Here is a 14,334-nt window from a genome sequence, read left to right as displayed (position 1 = left end):
TTTCATAGAGTCTAACCAGCCTGTACAGGTAACAACAACAGTCACTGCATCACTGACACACAAACGTCATCTCTGTCAATAACAACATTCATACATGGAATAAAAACACATCAGTGGATCATTGCTGGAGCTGATGTTTGTGCTCCTGGTGCAAAGGCTCTCAGTTTCCTCCTTGAAATAACATCAGTGGTGGGTCAGCGACATGCTTTCTTTCCCTCTCCGGTTTAAATATCTGGGACTCTCCACCGTTTGGTTTTAGAGCTGAAGAAGCTTCTCAGATGAAACGTCTTCCAGAAACTTAAAGACGTCTCTTTTCTCTCCAAGCTCCTTAGATCACATGACCTGGATGACTGAACCTACAGATATATTGACCTGGTTTCATGGTCACATGACAGGTCAGAGGTCAGCGACTGTAACTCAGTTCCTCCTGTTAATGTGAACTCACTGAGTGTTTGTGGTTTACCTCTCAGACTGACTGAAGACGATGATGGAGGAAGAGGAGGACAGAGCAGAGTCTGCAGGGTCCAGCTGTCCGTCTGTGAGGAGTGACCGGTCCAAAGATTATAATCCAGAGTTCAGTGGTGAACCTGGAGCAACGAGGTCAGAGAGCTGAACTCACTGAGTAACAGAAATAATTCTGCACTGACATTATAATCAGTGTTGACTCTGGTTGATTGTCTGACTGTGTTTGTGAGCTGAGAGGAAATGAAAATGAGTTTGTAACAAAAATCAGTTTTGTCCAGTTTTCCTGTAAAAAGCTGAACTCTAATCTAAGAGGATGTTACTGACAGGAAACAGCTGCATTATCTGCAGTCTGTGTGATCACAGCTGCTTCAATCATGTTTGTGTCTGCAGAGGTCAGAGGTCACAGTCTGCAGGGTCCAGCTGTCCGTCTGTGAGGAGTGACCGGTCCAAAGATGAAAATCCAGACTTCAGTGGTGAACCTGGAGCAACGAGGTCAGAGAGCTGTGATGACTCCTTTACATGTTTGTGTTTCCTGGATAAATATGACCTGAAACATCCTCAGATTGTTACAAAGATTCATTAAAAAGAAAACAATGAAAGAGAAAAGATCCAAATGTTCGACTTGGTCATTTGCTGTTTGAGGACAGTGATGCTCATATCTGTGGGGAAAGTGTGACCTGAGTGGGTTCATGTTTGTCTTTAAAGAACAGAGCTGCTCTGATTCTCTTTGTGTCTGATCTGTTAAACAGTCTGAGAGGTCACACAGAGACCCAGCAGCTAAAGCCTGGATCATACTGGCTGCTGTTACTCCATCAGGACAACACTGAACCACAGTGGTGTGGATGTAGTGGATAAATCCCACCATACTGATGCTCAGAGTTAACCACAGGGAACAAAACCAGATGTTACCTTCAGATTGTGACCTTTGGAGTGGACGATGCAGATTTCAATAGAGAATAAATGTTGTTGTTTTTCAGCTGTGAAGAAAGAATCTAATTTTCTGAACTTAAGAATTTATGATGCTGGAAACAACATGGAGACTATAACACAACATTTCCACTGTGTTCATAGAATGAATGTAAAACTGTCAGACATTCATTAAATATGCAAAATGTCTACAGAAGCATCAGAGGGTCAGACGTGAAGCACTCAGTGATTTTGATCAAATGACTCATCAGTTATTGATCTGTACTACACTGATCTACCACGTTAGTAAAGCTGGTGTTCTGGTGGTGGAGGGAGACTCGGATCATGTTCTGGTTTTGGAGCAGTGATCTGCTGATGGTTCAGTTTGATGAGCTTCTTCAAAATCATCCCTGACATCACCACTGAAAGGACGTCCATGAAAACAGACTGAAAATTACTGATATGTTCACAATCTGAGAGTTTAAAACTTGACAGACTTGATTCAGATGAAGTTATTTGAGCAGAAACTCCTGGATCTTTATCCTGTGTTGATCTAATCCTTCATGGTTCCTCCACAGAGTGGACCAGCAGAGCTCAGAGGTTCCCAGTGGTCAGTCTGCCCAGCAGCATCAAACACAGCTGGACTCCATATTTATGGTCTGTACATGTACAACAACTACTTTAATATTAATAATAATGCATTTATTTATAGGTCCCTTTCAGAACACCAAGGACTCTGTGGACTAAATGACCAAAAGAAACAAACTTTGAAATCAGACGGTGCAAATGTGATCACAGGGAAACGTTTTAAACATCGAGGCTTTAAACAGAAACCAAAGTGAAACAGTTTGTAGTCGAGATCAGTGGGAATGAAGCTGAATAACTGTTTCTTCAATAACTTTGATCTCTTAAAAAAGAAAAACTAGCTGAAAGTCTGGCTGCTCTTATGAAAAGTACAGAGAAATTATGGGTCGCTCAACACTTGTGCACAATATAGGAGTTTAAATAAATCTAAAGAATAACTCAAAGTCCTACAATCATACTGAGAAAATCATCTACAGCTAACTATCCAAGTGGATTTGTTTAAGACAGCTCCATCTGCTGGTGGCCCTCTGCAGGTGCATGAAAGGGGCGTGTTTATATTGAAAGTAGTAGAGAAAGTAAACCCCACGGGAAGGAGGAGGACTCTCAGCGGCTTCCAGCTCATATTCAGACATTTGACTTCTCACTGAAAGCAGCAAGTTTGAGTGTCTGTACCTTAGTTAGAAGAGATAACATGTCAGTAGTAATTAGAGTTGATTGAGCAATGCTGTCCTTGTAATGTAGTTTATGATTTTTATGGACAAGTCCAGTTTTTCTGTAGAGCCTCTCAAGTTGGTGACAGCAGCAGTGGAAGTTCACGTGTGAACCAGAGCAGCAAATCAGGTCCAAATGTGTTGTTCACAGTGAGTGGGATCATCATTGGCTGCTATGTTAACCTCCTGCAGCAGGATGTGTTTGGTCAGAGAATGGATAGATCACGAAGTCATTGTTGAGTTTAGGGAGACAGTAGACAGTTGGAGGAGGTTCAGCCAGTTGACACACAGTAGATAAAATAACTGAAGGCAGGAGCAGACACCTGTATGACTTTCCACCTCTCACATAGATTATTTCCCTGGGCAGTGCCACAGGGCTGGTAGATGTAAACAAAGCTGGAGGAGAGGATTGATTCATCTGAGAAAAGTCACAGAGTTGTGTCTTGATGCTCAATCATCCAGGTACGTAAATCCCAAAAAGCTTGATTCTGTTCATCTGGATGTTTTCAGAGGGAGAAACGTTTCATCATCATCAGGTGACTTCTTCAGTCTCAGCTGACTGCAGGTTTCAATCTCATAAACAGGACATTTGTATGACTGAAACCAGCCCACTGAAGGAACAATGGGCTGGGAGGTCAGTTCATTGATCATTGGTACGCATATTGTCAGGACCATTGATCAATGGTTGTTGATCAATGGTCATGAGTCCAGTTCACAGAGAGCTGGGGAATGGCTGCAATCACAGCATGTAAGATGGTGACAAATGTACCCTTAGGCCCCTCCTCCATTCAGAGATGGTCTTTCCTTTTCACATAAATGGCCTCCTTGACTCCGCCCTCAAACCAGCGTTCACATTTACTCAGGACCTTCTTGATGTGATGTTCTTCTGCTTCGCTGGCTGCTGTGTCTGTGGGGATGGTGTTTGTTCTGTGTTGTAGTGTCCTGATGACGCCCAGTTTGTGCCCCAGTGGATGATGAGAGTCAAACCTTAAATACTGATCTGTATGCGTAAACAGAGTGAACCTTTAAGACCAGTTGTCTGTACGATCAACTCAGTCACCTGAAACATCTCCAAGTTTCTGGCTTTGATCATCAACCTGTTGGTAGTTCAGCTCTGAACACCAGTGAAATGTTTCTCCCACTGAAATCGCTGCATTCATATGAACAGCATCAACGTTTTGGGATCATGGAGTTGTGGACAAAGTCTCAGTTAATCAGATAAAGTCAAACTTATAATTGGTAAAGAGTTCGTGGATGATATGCCCCTTGATGGTAAAGAAGTGGATGTTGTGTGGACTAAAGTTCAGAGTGGTGGGTCATTCATAAATATTCTGTTCCAGCTGCTGGAGGACAACATCATCACTTTTGTGAAGAACGAGCTGAAGAAGATCCAGAAGGCTCTGAATCCAAATAAGCCCCAGTGCTTGGAGTTTCAGAGGGAGGATGATGAGCAGAGGAGCAGCAGAGAGGCATTTGTGAAGATCACAGTGGACTTCCTGAGGAGAATGAAGCAGGAGGAGCTGGCTGACCGTCTGCAGAGACGTAAGAGGATTTATCTAAAGATTTAAGCTGCTGGATAAATGAGACTTGTGGCACCAGTGTGTTCAGTCATTTCTCAGTGGGTCAGAAATTGTCATCAGCATTTTGTAAAATATGATTGTTAAAGTTGTATTTTTATTATTATTATTCAGAACTTCCAGCTGCTGTTTGTCATCGTAACCTTAAATCCACCCTGAAGAAGAAGTTCCAGTGTGTGTTTGAGGGCATCGCTAAAGCAGGAAACCCAACCCTCCTGAATCAGATCTACACAGAGCTCTACATCACAGAGGGAGGGACTGCAGAGGTCAATGATGAACATGAGGTCAGACAGATTGAAACAGCATCCAGGAAACCAGACAGACCAGAAACAACCATCAGACAAGAAGACATCTTTAAAGCCTCACCTGGAAGAGATGAACCAATCAGAACAGTGCTGACAAAGGGAGTGGCTGGCATTGGGAAAACAGTCTTAACACAGAAATACAGCCTGGACTGGGCTGAAGACAAAGCCAACCAGGACATCCAGTTCATATTTCCATTCACTTTCAGAGAGCTGAATGTGCTGAAAGAGGAAAAGTTCAGCTTGGTGGGACTTGTTCATCACTTCTTTACTGAAACCAAAGAAGCAGGAATCTGCAGCTTTGAAGACTTCCAGGTTGTGTTCATCTTTGATGGTCTGGATGAGTGTCGCCTTCCTCTGGACTTCCACAAAACTACAATCCTAACTGACCCTAGAAAGTCCACCTCAGTGGATGTGCTGCTGATAAACCTCATCAGGGGGAAACTGCTTCCCTCTGCTCGCCTCTGGATAACCACACGACCTGCAGCAGCCAATCAGATCCCTCCTGACTGTGTTGGCATGGTGACAGAGGTCAGAGGGTTCACTGACCCACAGAAGGAGGAGTACTTCAGGAAGAGATTCAGAGATAAGAAGCAGGCCAGCAGGATCATCTCCCACATCAAGACATCACGAAGCCTCCACATCATGTGTCACATCCCAGTCTTCTGCTGGATCACTGCTACAGTTCTGGAGGATGTGCTGGAAACCAGAGAGGGAGGACAGCTGCCCAAGACCCTGACTGAGATGTACATCCACTTCCTGGTGGTTCAGGCCAAAGTGAAGAAGGTCAAGTATGATGGAGGAGCTGAGACAGATCCACACTGGAGTCCAGAGAGCAGGAAGATGATGGAGTCTCTGGGAAAACTGGCTTTTGATCAGCTGCAGAAAGGAAACCTGATCTTCTATGAACCAGACCTGACAGAGTGTGGCATCGATATCAGAGCAGCCTCAGTGTACTCAGGAGTGTTCACACAGATCTTTAAAGAGGAGAGCGGACTGTACCAGGACAAGGTGTTCTGCTTCATCCATCTGAGTGTTCAGGAGTTTCTGGCTGCTCTTCATGTCCATCTGACCTTCATCAACTCTGGACTCAATCTGCTGGAACAACAACAAACAACATCCAAGAAGTCTGAAACAGAAGAATCTGCAAAGAAACACTTCTACCAGAGTGCTGTGAACAAGGCCTTACAGAGTCCAAATGGACACCTGGACTTGTTCCTCCGCTTCCTCCTGGGTCTTTCCCTGCAGACCAATCAGACTCTCCTACGAGCCCTGATGACACAGACAGGAAGTAGCTCACTGACCAATCAGGAAACAGTCCAGTACATCAAGAAGAAGCTCAGTGAGAATCTGTCTGCAGAGAAAAGCATCAATCTGATCCACTGTCTGAATGAACTGGATGATCGTTCTCTAGTGGAGGAGATCCAACAGTCCCTGAGATCAGGAAGTCTCTCCACAGATAAACTGTCTCCTGCTCAGTGGTCAGCTCTGGTCTTCATCTTACTGTCATCAGAAGAAGATCTGGATGTGTTTGACCTGAAGAAATACTCTGCTTCAGAGGAGGCTCTTCTGAGGCTGCTGCCAGTGGTCAAAGCCTCCAACAAAGCTCTGTGAGTAAACATGTTGTCATCGCTTCATTGTTAAAATCATGGGAAATAAATCAGAAATGCTGAGTTCAAAGAGCACTGTAACATTTTTTTTAAAATAGTGAATTAAATGATCATCAGTCACTCGGTAAATATATGGTAGTTTTAATGTTTCACTCCAGCATTTCTAAAACACACTTTGTTCTGTAACTCTTATCAAAGGACAATCCAGACCCAGCCTATAAGAACATGAGCTCTGATGCTTCAGCCCCTCTGACAGGTTTATTATCCTCAGCTTGTTCATTTGTCTCCAACTCCAGGAGTTTGGTTGTTTTATTCTAAAGCACAAACTTCACCTGCCAGACTTCACCTACATCTTTTTCTGATGTTCATAATTTAAGTTCAAGTTTGTATCTCACTTTCAGTGCACACCCTCCCTTTTTAAATATAAATCTCTGCTGTGCTGTCATGTTTTCATCCTGTATGGAGGGAGAAACTCGGTCTTCATTACTGAAATTGCCTCTAAGGTCGTGTTTCTTGTCAGTAACCATATGTAACTGTAAGGCTTCCATAACCAGTGTTATCACAGAATTACAGTGGGTTCACTCTGGGTCCTCTACAGTTTCCTCCCACTGTCCACAGACATGCAGTTAGGTTACCTGGTGATCTAAACTTCATGCAGGTGTGAGTGAGAGTGGTTGTCTGTCCCTCTGTGGGCTTAGTGGAAGAGACTGGATGGATCTCTGCTTTGTCTTTGATATATCCTGACAGCAAACATTCTCCATGAAGTCTGCATTTCAGCTCATCTCCTTTATACACACCTTTAACAGGAAGAGTTTTATACAGCTAGTGTTTAAAATCCAGTGTTATTCACAATACACAGGTAATGAGCATGATTATTGAATTACTAAAATTTTCTAAAATAATTGTTTTAGTTAATATTGTATGACAGTGTACACAGAATTATTAGCTCAGTAGGCAGAGTGGTCGCCCCATGATCATAAGGTCAGGGGTCGAATCCACCGAATAGTTACCTTGTGGTACCCCTGAGCAAGGTACCATCAAGGTACCAATCATGTGCACTGGACTGGTAGCACTCATAGTCTCATAGGTTTAAATAAATTTTTTAAAAAAAGGGTTCAACATATAAACAAATTTAATTTGATCACATATATTGTTTGTTTTTTTTGTTGTGGTTTTTTCCCTTTCTCTCTCAGACTGAGCAGCTGTAACGTCTCAGAGGAAGGCTGTGAAAATTTGTTGTCAGTGGTCAGCTCCCAGTCCTGTAGTCTGAGAGAGCTGGACCTGAGTACCAACAGCCTGAAGGCTTCAGCAGTAAAGCTTCTGTCTGCTGCAGTGGAGAGTCCACATGCCAAACTGAATGTTCTGAGGTCAGATCAATTTGTATTATGTTTAGTTCTGTTTGTTTATGTGTTTGATGTTTGTTTTTGTTTATATCTTTATCCAGTTATCCTTGTTTCATAGCATTTTTATTTTATTTCAAAGTTAAACGGAAGTTTTACTAACCTGCTCAGCACAAGACAATAAGCTATTGCACCTTGATTACACTTTAACAACAATCTTTATTCATGTTTTTATCTTCAGACTTAACATCTGTGAACTCTCAGAGGAAAACTGTGAAGCTCTGTCCTCAGTTCTCAGCTCGCAGTCCTCTAGTCTGACAGAGCTGGACCTGAGTTTCAGAAAGCTGCAGGATTCAGGAGTGAAGCTTCTGTCTGCTGGACTACAACGTTTAAACTGTAAACTGAATACTCTGAGGTCAGATCAGAAAACATTTAGTTTTTAGAATTATTAATTAAAGTTCATACATATGATGTTGTATCTTAGTATCTTTGTTTTCTTTAAAAATAGAAAGTCAACATTTAATGTTGTGAAATGTATTAACAAACTCTACATGAGTACTTGTTTTATAGATTGTCTTTTATTTTTCAGACTGAGTGGCTGTAACCTGTCAGAGAGAAGCTGTGAAGCTCTGTCCTCAGTCCTCAGCTCCCAGTCCTCCAGTCTGAGAGAGCTGGACCTGAGTAACTCTGACCTGCAGGATTCAGGAGTGAAGCTTCTGTCCGCTGGACTAAAGAGTTCACAGTGTGCAGTGGAAACTCTCAGGTCAGGATTCAAACTTTTCCACAGATGATCATTTGAAATGTGATTTATATTATTGTATAAACAGGTAACTTTTACAGCTGTCAAGTGAACTTTTATTCACATTTGAGTGGATAATTGGACTCTGAATTACTAAAAGTTGTTATAGTCATGTCTTTGTTTATTTAAAAAAATACTTCATGTACTGCCTAATTTAAAGATTTAGGCTCCTTTGGGCCCATAATATATATATTTGATTTCTTTGTGAATGAAATTAGGAGGATATTGGCGACTGCTGATTGGCTCGCTGTTTGTTTTTTATTCACAGTACTTAATTTTAAAGGCTGATTTCTCAAAATGAGATGTTTATCTTTTCTTCTACAACACGTGGAGCCACCAAATCTTCTTGCTTGATTTATTCATTACAGTTTGATTTAAAGAATATTAGACTCGTAACATAATAAATATATTTATTTCACTTCTTCTTGAGAGAAAGAGAGGGATGACTGGGTGAGCTCCAGTGGTTCATCCCAGCAGAGAGAGCGGCACACTGGGCTGCAAATGATCACAGTAGTAATGGCCATAGTTTGATAAAACAGGCAGTCTTACCCTGTAGATAATACAGGGTTCTGGTGCCGATGTGGGGGAGGGGAGTCGCCCGGTACTAACTACATACTACTAACTACCTCATCCAGATGTCTTCCCTACTAAACCTGATAAGAAGTAACTGCAGTAGCCTTATAGGTCAAATCAGTTTCACCTGTTAAAGTTAGCTCCACTATTAATTAGGGGTGGGGGAAAAAATCGATACTGTGTAGTATCGTGATATTTTGTTTGCTAATAATGTATCGATACAGGGACAGCAGAAATCGATATTTTGTTACAAACAATTTTTTCTCTGAAGTCAACATGCTCTGGAGTCAGAGCATGTTGACTTCAGAGCATGTTGATCCTTTTTCTGAGCAACAATCCTGACATTCCTTCACTGTCCAAATGTGTTTAACTTTTTTTTTGGCAGCAATAAACATGACAGTTTACTTATTTTAATTTAAGACATGTTTAATTTTAATTAAGTTTGAAACTTTTTTATTTAATGTAAAATTATATATTTTTTTAAATTTACTTTCAAATTCTTCAGTTGCTGAAGGGGCTGCATAGTTTTCATAAATTGCATAGTTCAGAATAGCTGTAATTGTACCAGATGGTTGCATTCAGTTAAGTTGGACTAGACTGTAATACAAACCGTTCAGTTTGTCAACAATAAAACTGACTGAAATGAGAGAAAGACTGAGTGTGAGACTTTGATATTAGATAAAATGAATATTGATAAAGTTTACCTTTATGTGCAGAATTTAAATATCGCAAAATATTTTAAAAAATCGCAATAATATCGTATCGTGCGTTAAGTATTGTGATAATATCGTATCGCGAGTTGTATGGTGATTCCCACCTCTACTATTAATGGTGTCACTTGTTATTTCTGGGATGAGTTTAGTAGCCTGAACAGCTGCTTAAAGGAAAGTAATTAAATAATAAAAATAACCTAAGTCCGGGGGAACCTGCAAGAGCTGTTTGCACAAAGAATAATGCTCAGACTTTGAGGTTTTATCGTTTTACACAAGGTTTAAAAATGAATGTCCACAATTGAATTGCAGAAATTGTTATTGAGCTAATACTGATGTAGTTGTTATCTTTGGTAAGGAGAGGTTGGAGGAAGGATGAGCACAGTCAGGCCTAAAGATGCTCTTAATAATAATAATGGATTGCATTTATATAGCGCTTTTCGAGACCCTCAAAGACCCTTTACAATCCCACTACAGGGAGTGCAGAATTATTAGGCAAGTTGTATTTTTGAGGAATAATGTTATTATTGAACAACAACCATGTTCTCAATGAACCCAAAAAACTCATTAATATCAAAGCTGAATGTTTTTGGAAGTAGTTTTTAGTTTGTTTTTAGTTTTAGCTATTTTAGGGGGATATCTGTGTGTGCAGGTGACTATTACTGTGCATAATTATTAGGCAACTTAACAAAAAACAAATATATACCCATTTCAATTATTTATTTTTACCAGTGAAACCAATATAACATCTCCACATTCACAAATATACATTTCTGACATTCAAAAACAAAACAAAAACAAATCAGCGACCAATATAGCCACCTTTCTTTGCAAGGACACTCAAAAGCCTGCCATCCATGGATTCTGTCAGTGTTTTGATCTGTTCACCATCAACATTGCGTGCAGCAGCAACCACAGCCTCCCAGACACTGTTCAGAGAGGTGTACTGTTTTCCCTCCTTGTAAATCTCACATTTGATGATGGACCACAGGTTCTCAATGGGGTTCAGATCAGGTGAACAAGGAGGCCATGTCATTAGTTTTTCTTCTTTTATACCCTTTCTTGCCAGCCACGCTGTGGAGTACTTGGACACGTGTGATGGAGCATTGTCCTGCATGAAAATCATGTTTTTCTTGAAGGATGCAGACTTCTTCCTGTACCACTGCTTGAAGAAGGTGTCTTCCAGAAACTGGCAGTAGGACTGGGAGTTGAGCTTGACTCCATCCTCAACCCGAAAAGGCCCCACAAGCTCATCTTTGATGATACCAGCCCAAACCAGTACTCCACCTCCACCTTGCTGGCGTCTGAGTGGGACTGGAGCTCTCTGCCCTTTACCAATCCAGCCACGTGCCCATCCATCTGGCCCATCAAGACTCACTCTCATTTCATCAGTCCATAAAACCTTAGAAAAACCAGTCTTGAGATATTTCTTGGCCCAGTCTTGACGTTTCAGCTTGTGTGTCTTGTTCAGTGGTGGTCGTCTTTCAGCCTTTCTTACCTTGGCCATGTCTCTGAGTATTGCACACCTTGTGCTTTTGGGCACTCCAGTGATGTTGCAGCTCTGAAATATGGCCAAACTGGTGGCAAGTGGCATCTTGGCAGCTGCACGCTTGACTTTTCTCAGTTCATGGGCAGTTATTTTGCTCCTTGGTTTTTCCACACGCTTCTTGCGACCCTGTTGACTATTTTGAATGAAACGCTTGATTGTTCGATGATCACGCTTCAGAAGCTTTGCAATTTTGAGACTGCTGCATCCCTCTGCAAGATATCTCACTATTTTTGACTTTTCTGAGCCTGTGAAGTCCTTCTTTTGACCCATTTTGCCAAAGGAAAGGACGTTACCTAATAATTCTGCACACCTGATATAGGGTGTTGATGTCATTAGACCACACCCCTTCTCATTACAGAGATGCACATCACCTAATATGCTTAATTGGTAGTAGGCTTTCGAGCCTATACAGCTTGGAGTAAGACAACATGCATGAAGAGGATGATGTGGACAAAATACTCATTTGCCTAATAATTCTGCACTCCCTGTATTCATTCACTCTCACATTCACACACTGGTGGAGGTAAGCTACAGTTGTAGTGGTAGGTTAGGTTTTGCCCAAGGACAAAATGACCAAGACAGAGAGAGCTGGCTCATCAGACAGACAAGCTCATCTTGTAACCTACTGGTTCGCTGGTCAGCACACCAGCTGACTAGCGAACCGGCTAACTAGCACACCAGCTAACTAGCACACCGGCTAAATAGCAAATCAGCTAACTAGCAGACCAGCTAACGGCAGCCACAAGCTGAAGGACGATTAAATGTAGTGGAGATATCAGAGATGACACTGGTGTGTCCGATTCACTCTTTAGCACTCCAGTCACTCTGGTGTGTCAGCCAGAACACCACTGAAGGCCCAGCGTGTGGAATAAGGAGCTTAAGGTTTGGTTTGAGACACTTTATTCTTTCACTGATTGATTCTTGTGGCTGTGATCACGTGTGTGGTTTCTTACAAAAAGGAAGTACACAATACAAATACATGACAAATAAGATGAATAGATAAGTTACATATCCAGTTATATGTACGTACATCAGTATAGCTAATATAGCCATATATAAGGACAAAGATCACAGTACTATAATGCAGTAATGTTAAACACAAAGGTGTATATCTACATAAATCTGTCCTATCAGTGATCAGGGTACTGTAGTATACTTCCACTACATAAACTATAGAAACTAAACGACATTAGTGTGACTTTAAGTTACCATCAGTACAGACGAACTGATGGTAGTTGTACAAAATAAAGGCTTTGCAATTATTGTGAAGGGCTTCCGGTTAAACTAAGATCAGCTGATTACCTCATAACAAATTGTTTGCTATAGAACGCAGCTCCCAGTCTTCATTAATATCATGTACTATAACTCCCAGGTCTACAGAGAGACCAACAGCTGGTGCACGTTGTAACGCCGTGGCTTTCGTAGTCTCTCCTTTTTCTACAGCTCATGTGTTCTTCTTGTGATGGTGCGTCTTGAGGGAGGCTCATACATGCCGTCATTTGTTGATCCTAAGAACGTTCCTCAGACCGACTTCTTCAACAACACTAATCGGCCTGCAGTTTGTAGCTACTCACTTCACTGTGGTGTTTGTTAGCTTGTCTTTCTTTGGTTTTATCCTGACTCCTCCCACAAGCTGATCCTACGTAGTCTGCCCAAGCCTCCCACCTCTGTTTGTTTGGGTGGTTTGTTTGCTGCCATCAACAGCGTGTAATGCATTTAAATGATACTTCAGACATGAAGTACTGCGACAATAAAAAACTCAACTTTGCTTAAAAATAACTTTAGTTGTATCAACACTGCCCTCTGGAATAATTAGACTTTGGTGACAAACTGATGTGATCTCCATGTTTCCTTTGTTGGACTGTGGGCGAGTGTCAGAACTGGATGTACTGAGTAACATGTGGAGTTTAAATATGTGTCAGTTCCAGTTTTAGAGCTCTAAAGTGCAGCTATCATGTTAGGAATATGTTAGGAATAGACAGGAACACTGAGCACACTGAGGTCAAATCTTTATTTATCCAGTTCATCTGTAGGCTGAGCTCAGTCCATCCATTTAGTGAAATGATGTTTAAAGGTCTCCTTGTTCTGTGAGCGTGCACAGATCCTGAAGCAGAAAGCCTGGGTTAACAGAGAAATGATCATCACTGTGATGATGCTCACCATCTCTGACTGGGATTTGAGGTTTTGTCAAAGCAGCAAAGAAAGCCTGGCTATGTTGGACTGGGTGTGGAAGCAGCTCCCAGTTTGAGTTCAGGAGACAGACACCCTCTCTACTTTGACGATCAGCTTCAAACTTTCCTTTTTGATAAAACTTATAGTTAGAGCTGGATCAGGTGACCCTGAACCATCACTTAGTTATGCTGCTATAGAGATGGATAACAGATGGATTGTTGTTTTGTGTGTCTGCAGTCTGTCAGGCTGTCTGATCACAGAGGAAGGCTGTACTTCTCTGGCCTCAGCTCTGACCTCCAACCCCTCCCATCTGAGAGAGCTGGACCTGAGCTACAATCATCCAGGTGACTCAGGAATGAAGCTTCTGTCGGCTGGACTGAAGGATCCAGGCTGGAGACTGGACACTCTCAGGTATGGAGAGAATGTCTGATATAGGAGGAAGAACTGGAATCATTTCCTGTGTCTTTCACTCACTTCCTGTTTGTTTCCTGCAGATGAGACATGAACAATCACACATGCAGGAATATTTTCAGGGACAGACACACTAGTCTAGCTGGATAGTACATGGATATTTATGTAGGGGGTCTTCAAGGAGACTGTTTGCAGGAACATTAATGATAACTGATAAGTCATGTTGAGAGTTTCATTAAAAGTAGACTTACAGTTAGGTAATATTTGGACAGAGACATTTTGTAACTTTAGATACAAGTATCAGCCATGTGTGTGTTTCCCATGCTGTATGTCCACAGTCACAGTGACAGTCAGTGACACTGACAGAAGGATGAAACAAGGCTGTGAATCATTTCAGTCTGTGTGTGTGACAAAGAGGCAGACAGGAGCAGCTAACATTTGGAAATGGAAGCTTACTGGAAACACTACATTCACGGCTGAATTCACAATAGATTTGTTCTCAAGTGCACATTTAGCAGCTAATGCTAATACTGTTTTCCCTTTGCTTTCTACAGCAGCTATTGCTAAGTAGGCCACTTTGCTCCGCTAAGGATTTGTGTGACCATGATGGAGACTCTGATAAGCT

The 14,334-nt window shown here is 41.7% G+C and overlaps 2 protein-coding genes across 2 annotated transcripts in view; both read left to right on the top strand.

Moving 5' to 3' along the window:
• The window catches only part of LOC146575273 (protein NLRC3-like), a 132,893-nt gene extending 119,165 nt beyond the window's left edge, over window positions 1-13,728 (top strand). Inside the window, exon 10 of the mRNA XM_085269947.1 lies at window positions 13,536-13,728. Coding sequence (XP_085126073.1) covers window positions 13,536-13,728 — 193 coding nt within the window. The remainder of the gene's footprint in view (window positions 1-13,535) is intronic.
• LOC146575274 (uncharacterized) lies at window positions 477-2,124 on the top strand. The gene is made up of 3 exons (XM_085269973.1): window positions 477-600; window positions 856-957; window positions 1,950-2,124. Exons 1-3 carry the CDS (start codon window positions 485-487, stop codon window positions 2,116-2,118), a joined length of 387 nt encoding a protein of 128 aa, XP_085126099.1. The 5' UTR covers window positions 477-484; the 3' UTR covers window positions 2,119-2,124.
• Window positions 13,729-14,334: the final 606 nt, after the last annotated feature.

This window comes from Mchenga conophoros, linkage group LG4, assembly GCF_057382185.1.
Source record: "Mchenga conophoros isolate Kocher_MC1m ecotype Shallow Benthic linkage group LG4, M_conophoros_male_GT1.1, whole genome shotgun sequence".
NCBI classification, from domain to species: domain Eukaryota; kingdom Metazoa; phylum Chordata; class Actinopteri; order Cichliformes; family Cichlidae; genus Mchenga; species Mchenga conophoros.
The sequence above is the reverse complement of the archived record's forward strand: the minus strand, read 5'-3'. Positions and strand labels throughout refer to the sequence as shown.